Genomic DNA, 26,625 nt, shown 5'->3' with positions numbered 1-26,625 from the left:
ATGGGCTTCACACATTGTACCCATGTCGGGAATCGAACCCGGGTCTTCGGCGTGACGAGCGAACGCTTTAACCACTAGGCTACCCGACCGCCCCCAAAGGGCTAAAGTAGAGCTTTCTTAAGATTGAGGATATGGATTTTGTCTCTTTTATATATTCATTATGTTACGTTGTACCTATGGTTCGTTAACACGGAAACCTGTTAATCCGGACCGGATTTCACCGAGGGCAGATTAACGGGGTTTCACTTTCGTTGCCTGTATGCAATACTCGTGACAGGTAAGATCCCTCTGATCAGTTGATGAGACCAGAAATTCACGAACGTATTACAAAGATCCATTTTCGAGATCATTGGGGTATTTTGAATTATTTAGTTTCATATTCAGACAGTTGCAGTGGGGTAGCCTAGTAGTTAAAATGTTGGCTCGTCGCACTGAAGGCCCGGGTTCGATTCCCCACATGGTATCAATGTGTGAAGCCCATTTCTGTGTCCCTTACCGTGATATTGCTGGAATATCTTGCTAAAAGGGCAGGGCATTCTCCTCCTCGCGATGGGTTCTACCGGGAGGGCAGGGCATTCTCCTCCTTGTGATGGGTTCTACCGGTAGGGCAGGGCATTCACCTCCTCGTGATTGGTTCTACCGCTAGGGCAGGGCATTCTCCTCCTCGTGACTGGTTCTACCGGAAGGGCAGGGCATTCTCCTCCTTGCGATGGGTTCTACCGGTAGGGCAGGGCTTTCTCCTCCTCGTGATGGGTTCTACCGGTAGGGCAGGGCATTCTCCTCCTCGTGATGGGTTCTACCGGTAGGGCAGGGCATTCTCCTCCTTTCCGCGACTTCTGGTGTCAACTCCAGCAAACCATAAACCTGTAATTTAACTAAAGTATTCAACATCGCAAACAAACCCTTAACCACCCCAACCCCCAAGTTGATCATCCATACTTGAATCATAGTATATTCATTTGGATGTTTTCTGTTTATTCTAAAGACAATGCCCCCAAATAATCCAATTCTTCATGAACGCTTTGACACTATGGGTTTAAAGCCACTTGTAGGGTTAAGCCGGGACCACTGTCCAGAATACAGGATGATATGCAGGCTTTTGTGCCATTACGGAACTATCAGTTCTTGGAACGAGGAAAAACATCCTGAGTGGCAAACGCTAATAGCATTGGAGTGATTTTGTTTTATTCCCCCTGCCCTAGTCATCTTAATGAATTTCTTTAATTAGAGGCAACTTTAAATTCAAATTAATCAAAGGGAGAAATCAATGATGAAGCGGGCTGTCCACTGTTCTGGCATTAATCAGGGGAGGGTTCGTTTCTCACCAGTCCGTTGTAATTCTAAGTGGTGATATTTTAATCCGAGAGTAATTCCCAGTCCGCGCAAGGCCCCTTTACGAGATGGGCGCGTGTAATACCTCCACACCGGTTAGGCTGACATATGTTGAGCTGAGAATGTGTTTGGGAGGCGCGATTCCGCCTGGTAAAGCATGTTGAGCACCCATTATGTCTTCCTTAAAACTTCTTTAAATCTGGCAACGGCTTAATTAGTTGTCAATCATGGAGTCTATTTCAAAGTGAGTCATTCCTCTCCACTCCATTTCTGTTTCGTGTTGTTTCCTCACAGAGTAACGGTCTGTTCACAGACGTTACATAATTGTTCTTAGACGTCCATTGTTTATTAGCTGCAGTGTCTCCTCCATAACCCGTAACCATGTTAAGAACCACGTTTTGTTCACGCTAAACCCCAATTGAAGCATAGGCTTTTTCAACCGCTCCTCGCCAGGAGACTCCTTCTCGAAGAAAAACTAATCGCAATGGTTTGATTTTTCACACTGCTATGTCGTAAAATTTACATTCTACAAAACACGAACGGTAAACGCATTATGTTTTTTTTTACATATCAGGGTTTTTTGTGGAACGGAATATAGTTTTATTCTGACTCTGATCTCATACGGAAATAGGCCAACGGCACAGTGTCGGTACAAAACTGACACATCCCGGATTTCTGTGTTTATCTAACTTCTCCTCCAAACACGAGACGGAACCCATTGCCGGGCCCATGTCGTACAAGGAGTACGAGTGATGCGTTAATGGGATGTCTATTTCAACATACAGCGTAGGGGATAATCACACCACCAGTTACAAAGTCCTCAAGGGCGCTGATTTTTATTGAAGCCATTAGAGTACCTCTCGTCCGTTTTTCGATCCTTCCGTCTATACGTCTCCGTAGTTATGTCTACTTCTCCAGTCAGTAAATCAAGGTCCTCTTCTTCCGTCTTACAATCCCTCCTTCTCTCTCACTCCCGCACCGTCTTCATCTCGCCCATCACATCTCAAGGAAATTGTTGATTTATACCCATCGACTGGCGACCAGTGTGTAGCTTTGTTACTGATGTAATGCCGATCTGGAGGCACCAAGCGTAAGCTTCTACCATGACTGCATCGCCACGGGATCCTCTTTCTCCTCTACTCCCCTTCTTCTCTTCCACCATCCTCTCTACCTCTTCTCCTCCACTTCTCCATTCTGCCCCTTCTCTCCATGTCCACTAATTGCCTACTTCTTCTCCTCCCCTTCCACCCCCTTCTTCTCTTCCACCTCCCTTCTCTTCTACCTCCCCTTCTTCTTCAACATCCCCTTCTTGCCTCCTTCTTCTCCTCCACCTTCCCTTCTGCTCTTCTACCTCCTCTTCTCTTTCATCTCTCCTTCTTCTCTTCCACCTCTCCTTCTCTTCCACCACCCCTTCTTCTCTTCCACCACCCCTTCTTCTCTTCCACCTCTCCTTCTTCTCTTCCACCTCTCCTTCTTCTCTTCCACCTCTCCTTCTTCTCTTCCACCTCCCCTTCTTCTCTTCCACCTCCATTTCTTCTCTTCCAACACCCCTTCTTCTCTTCCACCTCTCATTCTTCTTTCCGCCTCCCCTTCTTCTCTTCCACCACCCCTTCTTCTCTTCCACCTCTCCTTCTTCTCTTCCACCTCTTCTTCTTCTCTTCCACCTCTCCTTCTTCTCTTCCACCTCCCCTTCTTCTCTTCCACCTCCACTTCTTCTCTTCCAACACCCCTTCTTCTCTTCCATCTCTCCTTCTTCTTTCCGCCTCCCCTTCTTCTCTTCCACCACTCCTTCTTCTCTTCCACCTCTCCTTCTCTTCCACCTCTCCTTCTCTTCCACCTCCCCTTCTTCTCTTCCACCTCCCCTTCTTCTCTTCCACCACCCCTTCTTCTCTTCCACCTCTCCTTCTTCTCTTCCACCTCCCCTTCTTCTCTTCCACCTCCCCTTCTTCTCTTCCACCACCCCTTCTTCTCTTCCACCTCTCCTTCTTCTCTTCCACCTCCCCTTCTTCTCTTCCACATCCACTTTTTCTCTTCCACCTCTCCTTCTTCTCTTCGGCCTCTCCTTCTCTTCCACCTCTCCTTCTTCTCCTCCACCTCCCCTTCTCTTCCACCTCTCCTTCTTCTCTTCCACCTCTCCTTCTTCTCTTCCACCACTCCTTCTTCTCTTCCAACCCCCTTCTTCTCTTCCACCTTCACTTTTTCTCTTCCACCTCTCCTTCTTCTCTTCCACCTGCCCTTCTTTTCCACCTCTTCTTCTTCTCTTCCACCTCTCCTTCTTCTCCTCCACCTCCCCTTCTCTTCCACCTCTCCTTCTTCTCTTCCACCTTTCCTTCTTCTCTTCCACCTCTCCTTCTTCTCTTCCACCTCCACTTCTTCTCTTCCACCTCCCCTTCTTCTCTTCCACCTCTCCTTCTTCTCTTCCACCTGCCCTTCTTTTCCACCTCTTCTTCTTCTCTTCCACCTCTCCTTCTTCTCCTCCACCTCCCCTTCTCTTCCACCTCTCCTTCTTCTCTTCCACCTTTCCTTCTTCTCTTCCACCTCTCCTTCTTCTCTTCCACCTCCACTCCTTCTCTTCCACCTCCCCTTCTTCTCTTCCACCTTTCCTTCTCTTCCACCTCTCCTTCTTCTCTTCCACCACTCCTTCTTCTCTTCCACCTCTCCTTCTCTTCCACCACCCCTTCTTCACTTCCACCTCTCCTTCTCTTCCACCTCTCCTTCTTCTCTTCCACCTCTCCTTCTTCTCTTCCACCTTTCCTTCTCTTCCACCTCTCCTTCTTCTCTTCCACCTCACCTTCTTCTTTTCTACCTCCACTTTTTCTCTTCCACCATCCCTTCTTCTCTTCCATCTCTCCTTCTCTTCCACCTCTCCTTCTTCTCTTCCACCTCTCCTTCTCTTCGACCTCTCTTTCTTCTCTTCCACCTCTCCTTATTCTCTTCCACCTCCACTCCCTGCCCAACTTCCTTTCTTGCCCTCTTCTTCTCTTCCACCTCCCCTTCTCCCCTTCTTCTCTTCCAACTTCCTTTCTTGCCCTCTTCTTCTCTTCCACCTCCACTTCTCCTCTTCTTCTCTTCCAACGTCCCTTCTTGTCATCCTCTTATCAATATCTTCGATTCCACCATTTTCTCCTCCACTCGCCATCTTCTGCGTCTCTACCTTCGCCTCTTCAGGCTCTTCTCCTCCTGTTTTCTCCTCTCCTCTGAAAGCCTTCATTAACTTCTTCCTTCCTTATTATACAACCCTGATGAGCAGCAAATAAACAGCGTGTCCAATATATCCTGCCCCCGTGTCATCCCAGTGTAATTTATGTGTGGTGTGTGCCTATTACCCAGGACACATTGTGTGAGGCACCGTTTCCACGCCGAGGTACGGCATAATTGATCACAGTAAATTACGTCCTTCTCGGCCCAGACTTTCAAGGTCTTGCTGGTTAAATGGCCCATTCGGAATAACATGGTCCTCACAGTTACTTTCATTTCTCGTCTTAATCAAGCTTACAGAAGCCGCTGCTGGAAATACCAGGCAGCTGTAAACAGGGGAAGATGGCGCAGTGTGGCACCATTGTCCACCTCTACTGAGTCCGGTCACCGAATGTAAGACGAAAAACATAATCCAGTTTACACAACTGATTGATATAGACTGGAATGTATGTGACGGAACAAATCCCTGTGGTCGAGATATGGTGTAGGGTCTGACTCACCAGGCTTTCTTTAAGCGGTTTAGTATGTTATATTTTAGTTTAGTATGTTATGTATTACACGATGCTCTATATAAGCAATAAGAGACGTATGGTTAGTAGAACCAGGTGCTCTATAAGCGGTATGAGACGTATGTTTAATAGTCCCAGGTGCTCAGTAAGCGGTATGAGACGTATGGTTAATAGTTTCAGGTGCTCAGTAAGCGGTATGAGACGCATGGTTAATAGTTTCAGGTGCTCAGTAAGCGGCATGAGACGTTTGGTTAAAAGTATCAGGTACTCTATCAGCGGCATGAGACGTATGGCTAATAGTGCCAGATACTCTATAAGCGGTATGAGGCACGTGGCTAATAGTCCCAGGTACTCAGTAAGTGGTATGAGACATATGGTTAATAGTCCAAGGTGCTCTATAAGCGGTATGGGACATATGATTTTTAGGCTCAGGTGCTCAGTAAGCGGTATGAGACATATGGTTTATAGTACCAAGTACTCTATAAGCGGTAGATGGAGAGTAGATTCTATATTACCAGTGTTCTGTAAGCAGTATGAGATAAATGTTCTATATTACCAGTGCCCTGTAAGCAGTGTGAGATAAATGTTCTATATTACCAGTGTTCTGTAAGCAGTATGAGATAAATGTTCTATTTTACCAGTGCCCTGTAAGCAGTATGAGATAAATGTTCTATGTTACCAGTGCCCTGTAAGCAGTGTGAGATAAATGTTCTATATTACCAGTGCCCTGTAAGCAGTGTGAGATAAATGTTCTATATCACCAGTGCCCTGTAAGCAGTGTGAGATAAATGTTCTATATTAGCAGTGTCCTGTAAGCAGTATGAGATAAATGTTCTATATTACTAGGGTCCTGCAAGCAGTGTGAGAATAATGTTCTATTTAAACAATGCCCTGTAAGCAGTGTGAGATAAATTTTCTATATTACCAGTGCCCTGTAAGCAGTATGAGATAAATGTTCTATATTACCAGTGCCCTGTAAGCAGTATGAGACATATGTTCTATATAACCAGTGCCCTGTAAGCAGTATGAGATAAATGTTCTATATTACCAGTGCTTTGTAAGCAGTATGAGATTAATGTTCTATATTACTAGTGTCCTGCAAGCACTGTGATGTATGTCTTGTATGACCAGGTGATCTGTTAGCATAATGTGATGATCCTTTGCACCCGTTGAGTTCCATACGCAGTATGAAGTATGCGCTGCACACCTGGGTTCACTATCAGAACGAATCTGTTGTCCATCTGATAGCCAAGACTACTGTGCTATATTAATAATAATGATAATACTTTATTTCTGGGACTAAATCTCAGTCTAAAAGGAACGTAAACCAAACTATAAAAAGCTGTGGGCATAAAAATGGAAAAAGAAAAGAAAAGAGTTGTGCTTCAACCATTGTACCATGTGGGGAATAGACTCCTGGCCTAAGCTTAGAATCCGTTGTGTGATTCCTAATTTACTAAGACATATCTAAAACTTCCATCAAAGTGAGTTTCAAAATGTGAAAGTCACTTATAATACACCATCAGAAGATTTAACATTCCGGCCACTTGTCACATGTAGATATATCCAAATACATCTACATGTACATCTTGGTCTCAAATCTGAGCTTTCAATTAAACAACTATGTCAGAAAACAGTCCCACCCTGCTTCGACTGAAATACATGTACAGTGAAACACTGTTACTCCAGGCACCGTTAATTCGGAAACCCGAACATTACGGGTGATTAATAATGTTCGTTGTTCGTTGTTCGTTGTTTAACGCCGCATTCAGCAGTATTACAGCTCTATGACGGCGGTCTGTAAAATAATCAATTCTGGACCAGACAACCCCGTGATTAACGTCATGAGCATCGATCGACACGACTGGGATACGATGACATGCATCAACCAAGTCAGTGAGCCTGACCACCCGATCCCGTTTGAAGCTTCTTAAAACATGCATGGGTTGCTGAAGACTAATTCCATCCCGGATCTTCACGGGGGTCAATTACCATAAGGGGCGAGAATATGATGAAAGGGTTATTGACACATAAATATGATTCGTTGATCTGGCAAGTAATTAATTCGGACAATGTCGCTGGGAAAACAATCCGGGTGAAAGCGAATTATACGAATTGCCCAAAGCGATCTCAGCTGTACGACTATCTTAAGCCTATATTAGAGTCCGAGAGTTACAATCATCGTAACGCTAAGATCTTTTTGTACAAGAGGGTCCTGCACATAACCCAATCCAAGACTCTTTAATTCAGATTTTATCATATTCCATTGGTTTCCCTGTATGCTCAATACCAAATATCCAGATACATACAAACATGTGGCAACCCTGTGTGACAAGGACATATATCGCTTTAAGATATGAAGAAAAGAAGGGAATATTTGACCACCATGTAGCACTGGAAGCACCGTGTCTTGGAGTACACATGCTAATCGACGCAGATTTAGCCATGGCGACATGCACTTTATAACGACTTGACCCGGCGAGGGATGAACAGTGTTGGACTTTTTTAATTCATATGGCTCGATAGATGGGAGTGACGAACCTGTTTTCGGGATGGAATAGGTTGATTAGGTTAAGAGAGCTTCACTGAAACCCTATTCGATATTATCGGGGACAATCGTACGACGTCTATTCAAATCAATCCATGGCAGACGACAAGGGCAGATAACTCAGCAGCCAACGTCCGTGAGATGGGCTCACATAGACAAATTACATGCAAAACGAATGAAAGTGTGCCGCAATTTGATTAGTTGAAAAACGAATAAATGTGTGTCAGAATCTGATTGGTTAAAAAATTGTTACAAGAGATTCCAAGCTCGGAACTGGTATCACGTCCCAAGTATGATAAACATTCGGCATGGCGACATGAATATGGCATCCATTATGTATTGTGCTTGATTACTATTTATCAGCAAAACGGTTGAGTTGATGTTCAACAGAAACCATCAAATCTGACGGGTTCAACTGTCATGGGTGCATATGACACACTCCAATTTATAACGTCCTATGACCTGTGGGAGCGATAGTATAGAGAGCTCCGCGAACGGGCTATCGCTGTGAGGGTAGCGCTCCAGGGGTGCCAAAAGTGAACTGAATGGTCAGGTTCTTGCCATCGTGTCCCTGTGGTCTGGATCAGTGGTCATATATCTAGTCCAGACACAGTCCAACCCAACTGAAATAGATGGAATAGCTGGAATATTGCTGACGGCGGTGTTTAACAACATGATTGTGAAACTTAAGAGTAATAATATGCATCTAATGAGAAACCATGAGACTGGCCATCAATTGTTAACTTGGCATTGAGGAACGGGGTCACCAGAAATGGGCTTCACAAATTGTACCCATGTGGGGAATCGAACCCGGGTCTTCGGCATGACGAGCGAACGTTTTTAATCGCTAGGCTACCCGACCGCCCCTATTGAGCTCATAATACGCACATTTATATTTAGCCGTCTTAAACGTTCCCGATCCCGGAGAAGGGATTCGAACCACGGACCTTCTGATCCGGGGTCGGACGCCTTGTCCACCTGAACAAAGCTATTATGCCCGACAGCAAGCTGACAAGAGAGGATGTCATATGATCGACACAGTGTTACATGAATTCTACATGGAATTCCCCTTCTACTGTGTAATCACAACGAGAGGAACATGAATTCTACATGGAATTTCCCTTCTTGTTGGGGTCAGTCTCCGTATGTTTACGAACCCAGTTCACTTTAAAGTTATTTAATGATATTACATATAAAATTACGTATTTACGACAAATAATTTAAATGTGTTATGTATTAATAATTTTATCTGGTTCTGATTGAGTCTTAAACTTAAACATACAGAATATTAGCAGTACAGGAGCATGTATGGTTGTTTGTGGAGAGTTGTAGATCCGAAGACACCCCAAGTCTACAATAGATTGGCAAGTCTATATTTCTTCATCTTTTGAAAATGAGGTTATCAAGTTGGGCCGGTTAAACGACTGCTTTGAACAATATTTAAGTGATATCACGGTGGTCAGTTTGATTTTAAAGGACAGAGACAAGCAACGAAGGTCTAAGACGTTTACACCTTTGGTGGAATCCTCGGGTATGGAGTGACACACCAGAAAACATATCCACTACTAATCAGGGGATTTGAAGCCACGATCATAGGTTCCTGTTGCGCCTAAGGGACGTAACTCTGCACAGCGAATAGCGGCACCTCACACGACCTGATTCTCCAGGCTCCTTTCGATTATATTAACTAGCGGGCAAAAGAAGGTATACACCCATGTTTGATGGTGACTTAAAAGGAATCAAACAAAAATTGTTATTCGATGGTGATGATTTGATACGGGTAGCATGGACGATTTTACATGCGTCCTATCAATGAGTATCTCAGGTGACGTGCACATGACGTCTCAAGGAACATGGAGGTCGCAATTGCACAGGACACGGTAAATGAGCGGAGGTAATCAGGTATTGCCAAAATCAGTTAGGTCATAGATACCTGACATTCATAGTGAATATGACCACCACGATCACCAATGCAGGCCAAGACTTGAGGTCTCATCGATGTCGTCAGCCACCTGATGACGTCATTGCCTTGTCCTCTGCACTATCAGTGTGTCTGTAACATTCAAACACTCAGGCGATGGTTGCACGTACACAGTTGAATCTTGTTTGCAATCTGGATGTGGTTGGCAACCATTTGCTTCAGACAATTAAAAAATAACATTTGAACGACCCAGGTGAACCCGTGTTGACTAAGGTACATCCCAAGTTAACCTTGCATGACCAATGTTGACACAGATTTAAGTCCTACTTCGCTTGACCTTAGTTGCCCATAACTACTGAACCCCTTAGAAGCCACCAAGTGGCGTTATCGTTAAAACCAATTTGTTTCATTTATTGATTCGATTTTGAAAAAAACATTTTGATGAATATAATTAACCAGGGATTGATAGTATAACATTATATATTGTGATATGCCTCGGGGAAATTTAACTTTTGATTGTTGATAAAAAATACTTTTGAATCAATAATGCAACTTTGATGATGATTTTGCATCTCCTTTTGATGTTCTACGCACATTTTGTTGTCGTTTTAATAGAAAAGGTACAATGGCAGCTTTGTCAAGCAATGAAACACGAGTTACCCTCTCATATTAGTTGTGTTTTAATAGCAATACACATGGTGTGGTTCTTCTTCTCCTGGCGGCCATTTTGTATTATATCTAAGGCTGCATTTTATGACTTTTATTTCGAGTACTGTCCTAAGTTATCCTTGATGACCCTTGATTAACTCAGGCTTAATCTAGCCAACCATGGATGCCAGATGTTTGATAACCTTGGTTGACTCAGGTCACTCAAATTTTAATAATCGAATGCACGTTTTGTTGTGCAGTTAAACGTGGCATATATTTTGTGCTTTTTCTTTAATGCGATGTTTTGGCAAAGATCCATGCATTTATACCATTACAGGTACCGTACAAAAGGTGTTTAGCGATTTTTTACTGTTGCACGGAAATCTTCCAAACCAACGGGTTGTGTTTTGGACCTTAAGTTATCAGCGGTATGATAACGTTTATAATTTTTCAGTCAAATCTAAACTTCAAGTGTACGCTTTCTTTTGCCCGGGGATTTATTAAAAGACAATTTTGAAAAAAAAGTTTGATTTAAAAAATTAAATGTTTGTCTATGTTAAAGACTTAATAGAAGCAAACGAAGTAAACTGGGTAAAGTAATTAAGAAGTTCAAAAGGTCTGAAAAACATCACAATAGACTGCTTATGCCAGGAATGGAAGCCGAAATATTTCAAAAATATCCATTGACTTTTGTTTTGTTTTAATCCTATCATTTTGAGTCCCTGGGTAATGAAACAGCATAAAAATATTTGGAATTCGTTATCATAATATAATAAATGAAAAAACAAGTTGTAAAATGACTGAAACAGTTTGGCGTTTTGTAAATTGCCTAAATGGAAACTGACTGATTTTACACATTGGTTGTATTATGTACATGAGTCAGTGTTAACTGTCGCTTCACATGATCACCGCAGACTGGGCTCCTGTCTTCATTGGTATCTCGGGAAGTGCGTTGATTGATGTACATAGCAAGAGTTATTATACTATGTACAATATTAGCAGCATAAGCAACGACAAATCTGTCTCAAACACGACTTTCCTCTACTGTTATGCCCCAACAGTCTGGAACAGACACAGTCCTGGCAGATAACAGAGCAGCGCACTTCTCCCGACCCTCTCGCGTGATGGTCACAAATTGGTCAACACACAAATGGACAAATAAGGGATATTCAGGGGAAGCCACAGGAAGCTGATTGTTCTTTTAAAGAAAATGATTCTTCTCTGCACATCCAGATCGGGCATGTTTCTTCCTGCTGCGGGCGGTCTGCCTCGCCGTGTCTCGCCAGTTAATCCAAGGACATCAATCTCACACACAATGGCTATGAAATTATGAAATGGCATTCACAACAGGCTTTCAATAACACCAACAAACATTAAGAGAATATTAATTAATTTCGGAATGATTTTTATCGACCATAAAAGTACAGCAAAATGGACGGTGTAACAGACGTCATCCCTGATCACGTCGCCAGAGCAAACGTCGTAACAAGGCAGCTGTTGAAACAAGCGGCGTTGCAGCGACGTCGCTCCATTCCGACTATATGACGCAAAGATAACTCATCGACAAGGAACACCATCATGGCGATTACACGCATTTTACATGCAGCACGTGGCAATAAAGCATTCCTGTTTTCCCAGCTGGCGGGGAAGTATGGCGTCATCTGTCAGTACTGCAACACATGGCTTAGAACTGGCGCATCACAGATGCGTTATAAACTATCCCTGGAATAAATGTGAAAAATAATATCCCCACTTCCCAATTTATTGAATATTGGGGATTGTGAGTATGACATGGTTGTCAGATTCAGAGATTTATGTCGTTTTTAGTAACAAGTGAATCATATGCGAACAGTGCCTTTGGCATATCCACGGTCAATTGATGAGGCAAAATGCAAATATTTTAGCACGTTGATGACCCCGAGTGCCCAGCATCCCTGATGAAGAGCCGTGACGCCGCCAGCCGGGGAAGACATCAACTACATCCAGCCACAGCACCATCCTGACGCTGTTGCAGAGATGCAACAACCGATGCCATAATTTGTCACTTTCAAATATTAATCAGTTGAGATTTTATCGTTTGGCCTTATGAATTACCAAACGCCAGTGGTCATATGTTTGCCGTAACTCAGCCTCATCTCCGCGTTCTGGCTGTAAATTAGAAGCCGTGTTCCTAACTCTGTCTAGACGCGGCACAGGACATCAGTCTCCCAACACTTCATTATAGTCAGGATTAATATCGGATAAAATCCACGAATAGAGAGATGCGTCCTGTCAAATCCGAGACCGGGGTTTTGAAACATGTAAATAACACGTTGACAAATTGACACGAGATTAAGCTTTATCAGAGGGACCACATTAGCATCAGGGACAGAGGCGTTCATCCATCACGCGTCCGCCGACCACCTGTTTGAAGAGAATATTTACATACCAGATTAGTGAAGAGGAAAACCGACTTATAACAGCGGTAAGAAGGATTCTGTCTGATGCGAGGTTGCATATAAGGCGACAAGGTTGATAGAATGCCAGAGAAATAATGTGCATTGGATGACAAGATATGTAATTAGTGTTGGGACAGAGTCCCTGCATTATACAAGACATTATGTTTCTTATTTGATAAACGCCCGCCTCCGTGGTCTAGTGGTAGAGCGTCCGCCCGGAGTGCGGAAGGTCCGGGTTTCTATCCCCGGCCGCGTCATACCAAGAGACGTTAAGAGATGGTACTTGTTGTTGAAGATGGTACTTGTGTCTGAGTGGGGTATTCATGTTAAAGTGCAGCGTGGTATCTCAGTGGGCTAGCAGTATAAATCGGCGTCAGTCCGGACAAGTACAAGCAGCCACACACACATGTGCATGCACGTCGCAATATAAGTGTATTAATGTTGGACGCAACTTTAAACCCCATTTCACCTCACCAATTTGATAAACGACACACGTCATATCCCTTGGTGATACGTCCTCAACTGTGAATAGTTGCCATCTTACCGACAAGGCTACATACGGGTCACACACATTGACGTAGAGGTCAAGGTCATGTAAACAGTAGCGTCATTAATGAGATGCATCGGGTGGCCCGGCTCGGTTGGTTACGTATCATTACTTATAATCAGCCACCAGTTATTGCTCAAAGTCAATTATCTTCAGGTCTTTTAGTGAGCGAGTGTCAAGAATTCGTATGTACAAAATCACCTTAACGCTACGACTGTCGATACCCCTATACCTTGAGGAAAACGTACGATAGATGTTACGCTAATGTCGCATTATGGAATCGGACCCTTCTGGTGAGGTGAAATGGAGTTTCATAATAGTGCACTTATATTGCAACGTGCATGCACGGGTGTGTGTGTGTGTGTGTGTGTGTGTGTGTGTGTGTGTGTGTACTAGTCCGGACTAATGCCAAATTTATAGTGCTAGCTCACTAATATAACATGCCGCAGTTTAACATTGATGCCCCACTTTATATTCAGTATACTGACTCCGAGCCGACCAGTCCTTGTTTTAGCCCATTTATGCCGAGCGCCAGACAGAGTAACAACAAGTACCATCTTTTAACGTCTTTTGGTATGACGCGGCTGGGAATCGAACCCCCTATACCTTCCGTTCTTCGGTCGGACGCTCTACCTCTAGACCACGGAGTCGGTCGGGCCTTTGCGGAATTTAATGGAGGCTGTATAAAGGTTCAGTATACTGACCAGGAATACAAGGAATATAGAGCCTATGTCTGTGGCTGATGTAGTGTGCTCATTTCTCTACATTGCCAGTGTGACGGGACACATATGGTTGTCACCCAATCAATGTGCATTGTTGCGATTCCATCTAAAGGGTTAGGAAACTCTGACAATGACTTACTCGAACGTGGCTAAGGAAAAAAAAGACTTTTGTTATAGTTAGACCGCTCTTTGGAGGACAATTTGCACCATTTGGTCTTTGTAGGGACAGAGCAGTCTCATTGGAGGTGAGGTGAAATTGGGTTTAACGTCGCGTCCAAGATTATTGCACTTATATAGCGACGTGCATGCACGTGTATGTGTGTGTGTGGCTGCTTGTACTAGTCCGGACTGATGCCGATTTATAGTGCTAGCTCACTGAGATACCATGCCGCAGTTTAACATGAATACCCCACTCAGACACAGTATACTGACTCCGAGCCGACCAGTCCTTGTTTTAGCCCCTTAATGCCGAGCGCCAGACAGGGCAACAACAAGTACAATCTTTTAACGTCTTTTTGTATGACGCGGCCCGGGATCGAACCCTGGACCTTCCGCTCTCCGGGCGGACGCTCTACCACAAGACCACGGAGGCGGTCTAGTCTCATTGGAGATCATTTGGGCAGGACATCCTCACTGAGGATCATCTGGGCAAAACATTTTCACTGAGGGGCATATGGATAGTATAGAGCTCCCCGGAGGATCATTTGTGTAGAACAGCCGCATCAGAGGGTCATCCGGGTAGAACAGCCTCATTAGAGGGTCATCTGGGTAGAACAGCCTCATCAGAGGGTCATCTAGGTAGAACAGCCTCATCAGAGGGTCATCTGGGTAGAACAGCCTCATCAGAGGGTCATCTGGGTAGAACAGCCTCATCAGAGGGTCATCTGGGTAGAACAGCCTCATCAGAGGGTCATCTAGGTAGAACAGCCTCATCAGAGGGTCATCTAGGTAGAACAGCCTCATCAGAGGGTCATCTAGGTAGAACAGCCTCATCAGAGGGTCATCTGGGTAGAACAGCCTCTTCAGAGGGTCATCTGGGTAGAACAGCCTCATCAGAGGGTCATCTAGGTAGAACAGCCTCATCAGAGGGTCATCTGGGTAGAACAGCCTCTTCAGAGGGTCATCTGGGTTGAACAGCCTCATCAGAGGGTCAACCGGGTAGAACAGCCTCATCAGAGGGTCATCTGGGTAGAACAGCCTCATCAGAGGGTCAACCGGGTAGAACAGCATCATTGGAGGGTCATCTTGGTAGAGCAGCTTCATCAGGGGTCATCTGGGTAAAACAGCCTAATTAGGGGGTCATCCGAGAACAGCCTCATCAAAGGGTCATCCGAGTAGATCAGCCTCATTAGAGGGTCATCTTGGTAAAACAGCCCCATAAGAGTGTCATCCGGGTAGAACAGCCTCATCAGAGGGTCACTTGGGTGGAATAGATCATTAGGGGGTCATCTGGGTAGAACAGCCTCATTGGAGGGTCGTCTTGGTAGAACAGCCTCATCAAAGGGTCATCTGGGTAGAATAGTTCACTGGGGGATTATTTGTGTAGAACAGTCTCATTAGAGGGTCATCTGGGCAGAACCGCCTCATAAGGGGGTCATCCGGGTAGAACAGCCAAATGAGAGGGTCATCTGGGTAGAACAGCCTCATTAGTGGGTCAACTTGGTAGAACAGCCTCATTAGAGGGTCATCTTGGTAGAACAGCCACATCAGGGGGTCATCTGGGTGGAACAGCCTCATTAGAGGGTCATCTTGGTAGAACAGCCACATCAGGGGGTCATCTGGGTGGAATAGCCTCATTAGAGGGTCATCTTGGTAGAACAGCCACATCAGGGGGTCATCTGGGTGGAATAGCCTCATTAGAGGGTCATCTTGGTAGAACAGCCACATCAGGGGGTCATCTGGGTAGAACAGCCTCATTAGAGGGTCATCTTGGTAGAACAGCCACATCAGGGGGTCATCTGGGTAGAACAGCCTCATTAGAGGGTCATCTTGGTAGAACAGCCACATCAGGGGGTCATCTGGGTAGAACAGCCTCATTAGAGGGTCATCTTGGTAGAACAGCCACATCAGGGGGTCATCTGGGTGGAATAGTTCATTGGAGGATCTTTTGTGTAAAATAGTCTCATTAGAGGGTCATCTGGGTAGACCAGAATCATCAGAGGGTCAGCATGGTAGAACAGCCTCATTAGAGGGTCGTCTTGGTAGAACAGCCTCATCAGAGGGTCATCTGGGTAGAAAAGTGCATTGGAGGTCTCTGGACAGAAGACATTTCATTTAGGAGTCCTCCGGGTAGGCCAGTCTCATTTGAGGTCATCTGGGTAGAACAGCCTAATTATAGAGGTCATCTGGGTAGAACAGCCTAATTATAGACGGTCACCCGGGTAGAACAGCCTCATAAGAGGGTCATCTGGGTAGAACAGCCTCAACAGAGGGTCATCTGGGTAGAAAAGTTCATTGGAGGTCATTTGGGTAGACAGATCTCTGGACAGGAGACATTTCATTTAGGAGTCATCCGGGTAGAACAGTCTCATTTGAGGTCATCTGGGTAGAACAGCCTTATTATAGAGGTCATCTGGGTAGAACAGCCTTATTATAGAGGTCATCTTGGTAGAACAGTCGGGTAGAACAGAGGGTCAGCCGGGTAGAATAGTTCATTAGAGGGCCATCTGGGTAGAACAGTCTCATTAGAGGGTCATCTGGGTAGAACAGCCTCATCAGAGGGTCATCTGGGTGGAACAAATTTAATTGGAGGTTCTTATCTCATCTCACTGGTTGATCTGGATAGGGCAAGTCTCATCGGTGGATTATCTAGGCGTAACAAATTTCACTCGGGTATTATCTGAGCAGAACACATTAATCTCTCTGATTGATCATCTGGATAGAGCAAACCTCATTGGGGTCATCCGTGCAGAACACATTTCATTAGGAGGTCATTTGGGGAGAACACATTTCATTAGGGGTCATATGGGGAGAACACATTTCATTAGGAGGTCATCTGGTCAGAACACCGTTTCATTAGGGGGTCATCTGGACAGAAGACATTTCATTAGGGGGTCATCTAGTCAGAACACATTTCATTTGGAGGTCATCTAGTCAGACCACATTTCATTTGGAGGTCATCTGGGCAGAACACATTTCATTTGGAGGACATCTGGATAGAAGACATTTCATTAGGGGGTCATCTAGTCAGACCACATTTCATTTGGAGGTCATCTGGATAGAAGACATTTCATTTGGGGGTCCTCTAGTCAGAACACATTTCATTAGGGGGTCATCTGGACAGAAGACATTTCATTAGGGGGTCATCTAGTCAGAACACATTTCATTTGGAGGTCAATTGGACAGGACACATTTCATTAGGGGGGGGTCATATCGGCAGAACACAATTCATTAGGGGGTCATATGGTCAGAACACATTTCATTGGAGGTCATATCGGCAGAACACAATTCATTAGGAGGCCATCTGCTCAGAACACATTTCATTAGGGGGTCATATGGACAGAACACAATTCATTAGGGGGTCATATGGTGAGAACACATTTCATTGGAGGTCATCTGGAAAGAACACATTTTACAATGCACCATGCTGTGACACAGACAGAAGCTTCTACGGGTAGGGAAGTGTGTGGCCGTTTCATCATCTTTCTCTTTGAAACATGACGCACGTGACTCACCCACAGTTGTTGACGTGACAACGATCAAACAAATCCTTTGGAATTTCATCCGACTTGATCCATCTCGTGTAAGAGCTATTCGTTCCCTTCCAAATGTTGGCAAGATAAAAATTTACAAAAATGTTCAGTTTAACCACCAGTACATAATGTGTCTCAAAATCTAATTAGAATAATCGAAAAAGGCAACTTATATTTCTTTGAAATTTGAAAATAATTGAACATGAAGTTCACATGAACACAAAGAGGAAATAAGAAACCAATCATTTTTTTATGCAGTTTGGATAAAGAACATTAATGTCAGATATCAGTCATGTTGTTTGTCCTGAAGTGAAAACTAATTACCGGTTTGACAGTTCTTGCTATGGGAAAAGTAAAGAAATATAATGTACCTACCTTTTACTTGTTTCAAATATACAACCTACTTTTCTCCTTGTCGCTTTATTCTATCCGAAGGTGTGTAGCCTGGAACATCGACATGAAGTTGTACTACAACTAACACTGGCACTATTCATGGAGGAAAGTGACGAGAACCTGGCGAGGACGTGACGACAGCTTGTTCAGGACGTGACGAGACCCTGGCGATGACGTAGCGAGGACGTGACGGCAGCTTGTTCAGGACGTGACGAGACCCTGGCGATGACGTGGCGAGGACGTGACGGCAGCTTGTATGGGGCGTGATGAGAAGCTGTCGAGGGCGCGAGGAGACCATGACGAGGACTTGACAATGACATGTCGAGAGCGTGACGAGTACGTGACGATGATCTGATGAGGACCTAACGGAGACGTTACGAGGACCTGGCGAGGACTTCTATTGCAACAACAGTTTCGCTAACCTTTACTACGACAGTTTATACTGAACTTCTACCATAACTAGAACTACCACAACTAATATTACTACAATAGTTACCGCTGTCACCACTGGCACCAATAATGTAGTTCTACAACCACTACAACAACATCGACAACAACTCAGTCTTTACTTCTACTTTCACCTATCCACTACGAACACTGATACAAGTCCAGTACAATTTCAAAAATACTCCAACAACATCTGTGACGACTTCGTACACTGCGCCCCCATAAACACTCGTGTAATAAATAATCCTCTTCGACACAGTATCCTGTCTCCGAACCATTCATTCCTTGATGCATCCCCTTAATGCCGAGCGCATTTGGTATTAAACGCCAGGGATCGAACCCCGGACCTTCCGCTCTCCGGCCGGACGCTCTACCACTAGACCACGGAGGCCGTCCTTACCAAATGTTAAAATATAGATAGAAATCATTTAGGTTTAGAATAATCACATTAAGACATCAGACGCATAGATGTTTTATGCTCGGGAAATCGTTAATTCATTCCGCTGTGCTACAAGATATGTTAACCCATCACGCCAGTTCATGGCTGCTGTGAATATAGATGTACAAGGATGCTTTTAAGTAGGGCACGAAAACCTGGTCTAATGCAGAATTAACTATTTCCATCTTCCCCTGTTACTGCTCCCCGCTAGACTAATAAATATGGCAAAGTCACAAAAATAAACGACATTTTCTAACTAATTAGAAGAACACGAAAGTAGTCCGAGTGTATGAGGGTTGGGAGAGAGGGATCACAGATGCAAATGAAATAGCTGAAAATAAGTACCAATGTATTTAGGACTGATTCTAGACACAGGGCAGACGTTCGTGAATAGGTCACACGCGTTCTTATGGACAAGGGGGTCAATATTGAAAAGAATTCGTTATTACTGTCAGCTGATTTGACACGATGTGCAAACCATAGGTCATATAATACAAAGCCATCCGTTCATCAACGTCATGAGACTATGAAATACAAGAAGGAACATTGCCGGGTTGTCCAATTGTCGCAAACTACAAAACTAAGCAGAAACCAAAACCAATGTCCAACATTGCGATAATTTAACATCAAGTTTGACCAATTGTCGCAGTGGCGTGTTTTGAAAAACATTTTAGGTTTTCACCAATGAGCAACAACGCAACAATGTCACATAACGATTATGCTGCATTTTTTCTAGTGTTGCCGACGTTTTTCAGACATTTTAGATGGGGCGCCAATATGGCATATTTGACCAGAAAATAATGTCGCGTTTAAGCTTTGTCGCCCTTTAGTGTGAACTAAATGATTAAAAACGCGACAATGCAACTGTGACATAAGGTGGCGCGTAGCCATACTGTAGCTATGACGCGCTTTGTGACATTGTGTTTCATTCAAGGTCGACAAGACGACAATGTCCCTTCTAGGATTTCATGACGCACGCTGTGATTTACGTCCACGTGCGACAGTTCATTGTAGGTTCTCGAGGTGAATTCTCCACATATCAGATTCTTCTCCACCAGATGACGCACGATGCACTTGGGGGACAGACAGTCACGTGACAATGTCAACACATTGGGAGCCCGTGGGCGAAGGTGTCTAAAGCGTCACAATTCCTTGTGCAGAGTTTTGTCCCTTAGGGATGCCAGAAACCAATGAGTGTGGGTTCGAATCCCCGATTCGTTCTAAATATGGTTCTAGGTTTGTCAGCACCATACCTGTGTTCATGGGTTTCATCAAAGTCGTAAGCAGCTAAGATCTGCATCTTGTTTGGGTTTCCTCACAAATCGGATGACAAGCCATGAAATAACTAAAGTAACCGTGCAAAGAGGCGTTAAACAAAATTTACTCACTCACAATCTTCCCTCGATAGTTATTTTGTTATCCTTAAAGGATATTAAAAATTTGAAACGCCTTAGGGAATCCGGATTAGAATAGGTCTTCATTATCGCATGCTTGTCCAACGAACAGGTTAAAAAGGATTGGGTGACTTGTAACAGTCGACTAAAGAGGATTGGGTGGTAAGGTTCAGTGACTTGTAAGAGTTGAATAAAGAGGATTGGGTGGTAAGGATCAGTTACTTGTAAGAGTCGACTAAAGAGGATTGGGTGGTAAGGCTCTGTGATTTTTTAAGAGTTGACTAAAGAGGACTGGGTGGTAAGGCTCTGTGACTTTTAAGAGTCGACTAAAGAGGATTGGGTGGTAAGGATCAGTGACTTTTTAGGGTCGACTAAAGAGGATTGGATGGTAAGGATCAGTTATTTGTAAGTGTCGACTAAAGAGGATTGGGTGGTTAGGCTCAATGACTTGTAAGAGTCGACTAAAGAGGATTGGGTGGTAAGGCTCAGTGACTTGTAAGAGTCGACTAAAGGGGATTGGGTGGTAAGGCTCAATGACTTGTAAGAGTCGACTCAAGAGGATTGGATGGTCAGACAGTGCCGTCGTGCCCGACAGCGTGGATCGTTGTTTATACTTCTAGTCACTGGTTTATCAAGTCCAGACTCGACTATTTACAGGCCACTGAAGTATTGCTGAATGGCGTTAAACACAATCACTAAGTCACTGTACATTTAATATTCCACTGGTTCTGAATAAAAGCAGCCTAATTCCTTTTAATGTTGTGAGTACTGAAAGTCCCTTATGAATAAAATAAGCATCATATCAACTCATTTGAATACATAGTTAAATTAACTTATAACTGATTTTACGAATTTTCATCCTTCAATCTCTAATTATTGGTATGAATGACAAATACTAAAAGCTCTGCAAAATTGCATAAATTTCTTCTTTGAATAGCTATTGCGTATGGAATATCACAGGCCGTGAAATATTCATTATTGGAAATTAGCATTCCAGAGCAAATCATGACCAATATAAAATTCTAATTTTGCTGTAATTGTATTGCCCAAATTCCTACTTCTAAAAAAGTCCATTACCAGAGTAATGTATCCTTGTACCATGTGATATGAAGGGAGATAATTACTATATTACTTGTTAACTATCGACAATTATATTTTCCCGTATTCCCATTATGAATCACATCCAGTGATTACACTAACAAAACCCTCCGAGGGGGGTATAGTGTTTGTCATCACGGCAAATTAACTTCAAAAGCAGCTTCTATCCAGCGTATGAAATTTCTTATATTTTCTGGTCAGCTTGCATGAAGGAATGCATCGGCAACAATAGCCGCACCGGTTTCGAAATCTTCTGAAAACCAGAAGCCGTTCCATATTTTCTAAGCAATTAAAAACCCTTGTTATGATTGCTATCCTGATAATGATAAATATTGCATTTTCGCAGTGCATGTGCACAAGCGAATTAGGCCATATTGGATTCGTCAGCTCGAGGATTAATAATTCGAAGAGTATTCATAGCACTGAGTTGTGACGTATCTAATTGCCTTCATCAAAATTAGACTTCACCGCCGTAATCCATCAATCATAAGGCGCATATTAACTACGACGGACCTGAGCTGTGAAAGGGCATGGCTGTGGACGTAGCGCGTGTGAATCAGGTCTTATAGATAACACTCGTGTGCTGGAGAGTGCATAGAGACTTCACAGATTAACCCTGATTACACACAAATACTGTCACAGATTGAGTCTGAATATCAGAGACTGTCGCAGATTGAGTCTGATTACACAAAGACGCTGTCACAGACTGAGACTGATTTCATAAAGACCATGTCACAGATTGACCCTGAATACTTCGAGACTGTCACAGATTGACCCTGAATACATAGAGACTGTCAGAGATTGGCCCTGAATACACAGAGACTGTCACAGATTGACCCTGAATACATAGAGACTGTCACAGATTGACCCTTGTTACATAGAGCCTGCCACAGATTGACCCTGGTTACATAGAGACTGTCACAGATTGACCCTAAATACATAGAGCCTGCCACAGATTGACCCTGATTACATAGAGCGTGTCACAGATTGACCCTGATTACATAGAGACTGTCAAAGATTGGCCCTTATTACATAGAAACTGTCACATATTGGCCTTGATTACAAACAGACTGTGACAGATTGACACCGATTACATAAAATGTCACAGATTGGCCCTGAATATACAGGGACTCTGTTGCAGATTGACCTTGATTACACAGAGACTGTCAAAGACTGGCCCTGATTACATAGAGACAGTCACAGATTGGCCTTGATTACATACAAACTGTTACATATTTACCCTTATTGCATACATATTCTTTTGCAGATTGACCCTGAATACACAGAAAGTGTTACAGATTGACCTTCAATCCATAGAGATTGTTCCAAATTGACCCTGGTTATACAGAGCCTGTCACGGATTTGACCCTGAATACACAGAGACTGTCACAGGTTGGCCTTGATTATATTGAGACATGTCAGAGATTGACCCTGGTTACGCAGAGTGTCACAGATCGACCCTGAATACACAGAGATTGTCACAGGTTGAGCCAGATAACAGATAATTTTGAACTTGGCAGAATTTAGTAACGTTGAAAGTTATTTACTAAAACTGTCCATGCAACTTTACTTGAACCTGTGATTTTTTCAGAACTTTATGTCAACGATTACCAATTGAGAAAGGAAGAAAATATACATATCGAAAAATGTTTCTGTACATTGTGTATTGACAATGATCTTTGTGATGAATACCATCATTTATTTATATGTTTATTTTGACATTAGGAATTCTTACATACCTGCATATTTTAGAGGGAAGAAAATTGGAAATATGATCTCCGTACTACAATGCAACAGAATAGAGTTTTAAAGAAACTTGTTAATTTTTTCACAAGAATAATTGTAACAAATGTCAAATAGTCGCCGTCAAAAACAAATATGCTATTCACTGAAGCTCAACATGATATATACATAGCATTGAGTGGAATAACAAAGTTCTGTTCTGTTCTTGAAACGAGATGTTATGCAGTGTGAGTGAGTGGATTAGATTTAACACCGCTTAAACATTAATTCAGTTATATCACATCCATCTTGGGTATCCGGGGTTAAAATATGTCCCCGGCAACCTGTGCTTGTCGTAAGAGGCGAAAAATGGATCGGGTGGTCAGGCTCGGTGACTTGGTTGATAGCGTCATCGTACCCGACGGCGTGGATTGTTTCTCGCAATATAAGTCACTGGATTGTGTGGTCAAGACTCGTTTATTTACAGACATGTAGCTGGAATTGCTGAGTGTGGTGTTAAACAACAAACACACAGTTATATCAGAGCGGGGCTGCTAACTATGAGAGTCCAAATGACGAAGGTGGTGGGCTTTTGCACCTTTGGAGGAATCCACGCAGACAAACAAAGGATTATCAACATCAGTATGAATCGTTAACTTGCGTCTCCTTTCACAACCGGGACATCCGTGCCTCGAGGTGTAATCGAGAGAGGCATTTCATGTGTGTCAAAATGTACCGCTTATACCACCTCGTTGTGATATAAACTTGGGGCAATATATAATATACTGAGTTTGTTTTGGTAGTAATAGAAAATTGAAGGAACTGTTAAATTTGATTATGTCTATCTAACCATCACTCATTCCTGCAACAGTTTGTAAACACTAATCTGTGGCTGGGTAATTTTGTGTAAAAATAAATTGGTTCAATGAAAACTGGGGTAGGAAATGAATTTGCAACAACATGACCCCTACCATGTTTGAAAGGTTGTACATTTGTGCCGAAAAAGCAAATTTGTTGATTTTCAAAGATTAGATGGCTTAGATCTCTATCAGCAGTTGTGTATTATGCGGAATTTTTTTTTAAAAGTTTAATCAAATTATTGAAAAACGAAATTAAACCATGTATAAGGATTCTTAAGTGCTTGCTAAGCGCCAGTACCTTTCATGTTTTGGTTATGATATTGCTAACCTATGTTAAATCAACTATGGGGTACAGTTTTTTCTGCCCCCAGTTTAAGAAACAGGCGTTGATTTGAAAAATTATGTTACCGTCATCACTCAAATTACGGGAAACCCGTCTTAGTCCGAACAGCCTACTTTATGGGCAATTGCTATTGGGAACCCCTGGATATATCTGGATATATGGAATGTTTTAATCCGGACGGACTTTAATGGAATGGTACTGTACGGGCTTTCGAGGTTATTTTTGCTAATACATTAACATAACTTGCCTAAAACGGGTAGCTAATTTCAGGTACATATATAAGAAATACATTTTTATATATACCAATAATAAATTACCCTACCTTTTCGCAACATTGTATGCAAATACGTGGACACCTTTGTTCTTGGCCATGAAAGACGTTCAACAAAGTACAGTCGTTGCTGTTGTTGCTGGGGTATTGTTTCTCAGCAATGCCCTCTCCTTCGTCCCTATTGATCCCGACTGAAGAACTCTGTCCATATGATTAATTTTGGTCAAGAGGACGAAAAATGTAAAATTCATCACCAATTATTGCCGAAATCAATGGCATCCTAACTCTCCCGGCGAGAGATTTTTCATGCACAAAAACTCAAATCGTGAGGCATTGTTCGCCCCAAGAACAATTTCACTGAATACCTAATTGTTTCTGTGACTAATTACTTCTTCTGGCCGAGATCGCAGCAGGATCGGTGTTCACGAGGAGCGGTCATTATACTAAAGTATTAAGTGATTTTAGCAAAAATCCTTTTTCTATTTGCCAACCACTCTCTGTTTCAAAGTAACCGTCTTGAAAAAATACTCACCCTAAAACAAAAGGAAAGTTGGTTTTAATGGGTTTTCAACGCAAACTGTATTTTTTGGCCAAAATTGCGACGGGGAGCACATTATTGAATGTTACGGCGAATTCACTTAGAGTCCATCTTCTCTTACAGTATTGTACCGGAACTAAATATACGAGGGTTGTTTTTGTGACTACACTGAGCATGTAATGGCTTTAGGAGAGCAATGGAATCTGTGATCTGATTCATGAAATTACGTGTGTGTGTGTTTTTTCTGAGCAGACAGTCACTCAGATCAAACATACTGTCTATTGTGCACTTCGTCCGCCATGTTCTTATATATTCACGTGCTAATGGCTGTGAAAGAAATTCCATATTGTATGTGGATATATAAAAAGGGTTTTAAAATAACACAAATAAGCAATGGACGTCTTACTATTGACACATCAACATGATTCAATATACATTGTCTCGAGTGGCACTTTATACCTTCATTCTTCAAAGCATGTATACGGAATGTTAGATTCTCACGGTCAACTGGTATAAACGCATTAAGAATACTACAGGAATGAGGGTATTGAACGAAAACACGACAATAATGATGCGTACATTAGCATTGACATATTGATATTGTGACACTCGCGCTCATTTATGGAATTTGGTCGTTATGCCTCCCACTGGGATTGGTGTCTTTCCGATGTCACGGTATGTAAGGGAGTGAGTGAGTGAGTGAGTGAGGATGGGTGAGTGAGTGAGTGAGATTTGGTGGGTGATAATGGCGTTAAAACCAACCCATTCACTTACCCATAAACATGAACCTTAAAAAAATGAGCCAACGGTACGAATCGAATAGGTGAGTGATTGTGGTTTTAATGCCGCTTTAAATAGTACTCCAGTTATGTCACGGCGTGTCAGCTTAATGTGGGAGGAAAACCCGAAGTGATGCAGGTCTTAGACGTTTAATCCTTTGGTGAAACCCAGGGACACTTGTATGGCGCTGACTAACCTTGTAACAATCGGGGCGAACCGGGATTCGAACCAACGATCATAGGTTCCTGGTCTACCCAAGGGACGCAACTCTGCACAGTGGATTGCAACGCTTTAAAGGACAGTGCCACCCGTGCCCCTACCGAATCGGTGTTTAATGCATCAACAATATATTACATAAATAGCCAAAGAAAAAAGCAGCATGTCTTTATATTTTATTTTACAAACCGAGACAATATTATCTATAATTACGTCTGTTTTGATGTATGCACAAATCCTTCGTCGGAAATGCGTTTAAAACAAAGCAAAAAACAGCGAAGCAACAAATCAATGGTTTCTCCTTTTGAGTTGGCCCCCCGCGCGGATGTTGATACGGCGGTGGAAATAATGACAACGGTAATTGTATTCGAAGACTGGCATATTTTGACATGTTGTCCACACAGATGCTGATGTTTCATCAGCGAATAGAGCATCAGTTACACGTCTACCGTACAGCTAACTTTGTGAAAGAATTTATTTAGCTCCTGCACGTGCTTGTACAGTACGGCAATTTAAGCGGGTTTTCTCATTTTCTTCGTTTTTACGGATCCGTGGACCTAAAACTTCAA

General features: G+C 43.1%; 3 protein-coding genes across 3 annotated transcripts; all 3 read right to left on the bottom strand.

Moving 5' to 3' along the window:
- Positions 1 to 2,548: 2,548 nt before the first annotated feature.
- On the bottom strand, positions 2,549 to 4,543 carry LOC124133159 (golgin subfamily A member 6-like protein 22). Its single transcript, XM_048399418.1, has 2 exons — positions 4,291 to 4,543; positions 2,549 to 4,257 (listed from the first exon to the last, which is right to left on the bottom strand). The coding sequence occupies exons 1-2, from the start codon at positions 4,541 to 4,543 to the stop codon at positions 2,549 to 2,551; spliced, it is 1,962 nt and encodes a 653-aa protein (XP_048255375.1).
- Positions 4,544 to 14,493: 9,950 nt separating this feature from the next.
- Positions 14,494 to 15,126, bottom strand: LOC124133158 (protein LIAT1-like). Its single transcript, XM_046497416.2, has one exon. The coding sequence runs from the start codon at positions 15,124 to 15,126 to the stop codon at positions 14,494 to 14,496; it is 633 nt and encodes a 210-aa protein (XP_046353372.2).
- Positions 15,127 to 15,360: 234 nt separating this feature from the next.
- LOC125382000 (protein LIAT1-like) lies at positions 15,361 to 15,930 on the bottom strand. The gene has a single exon (XM_048399417.1). It carries the CDS (start codon positions 15,928 to 15,930, stop codon positions 15,361 to 15,363), a length of 570 nt encoding a protein of 189 aa, XP_048255374.1.
- Between the last annotated feature and the right edge of the window lie 10,695 nt (positions 15,931 to 26,625).

The sequence above is a fragment of the Haliotis rufescens genome, unplaced genomic scaffold, assembly GCF_023055435.1.
Source record: "Haliotis rufescens isolate VD_foot unplaced genomic scaffold, xgHalRufe1.0.p SCAF_2, whole genome shotgun sequence".
In the NCBI taxonomy this organism is placed as follows: domain Eukaryota; kingdom Metazoa; phylum Mollusca; class Gastropoda; order Lepetellida; family Haliotidae; genus Haliotis; species Haliotis rufescens.
This window is presented reverse-complemented; position numbering and strand designations above follow the sequence as displayed.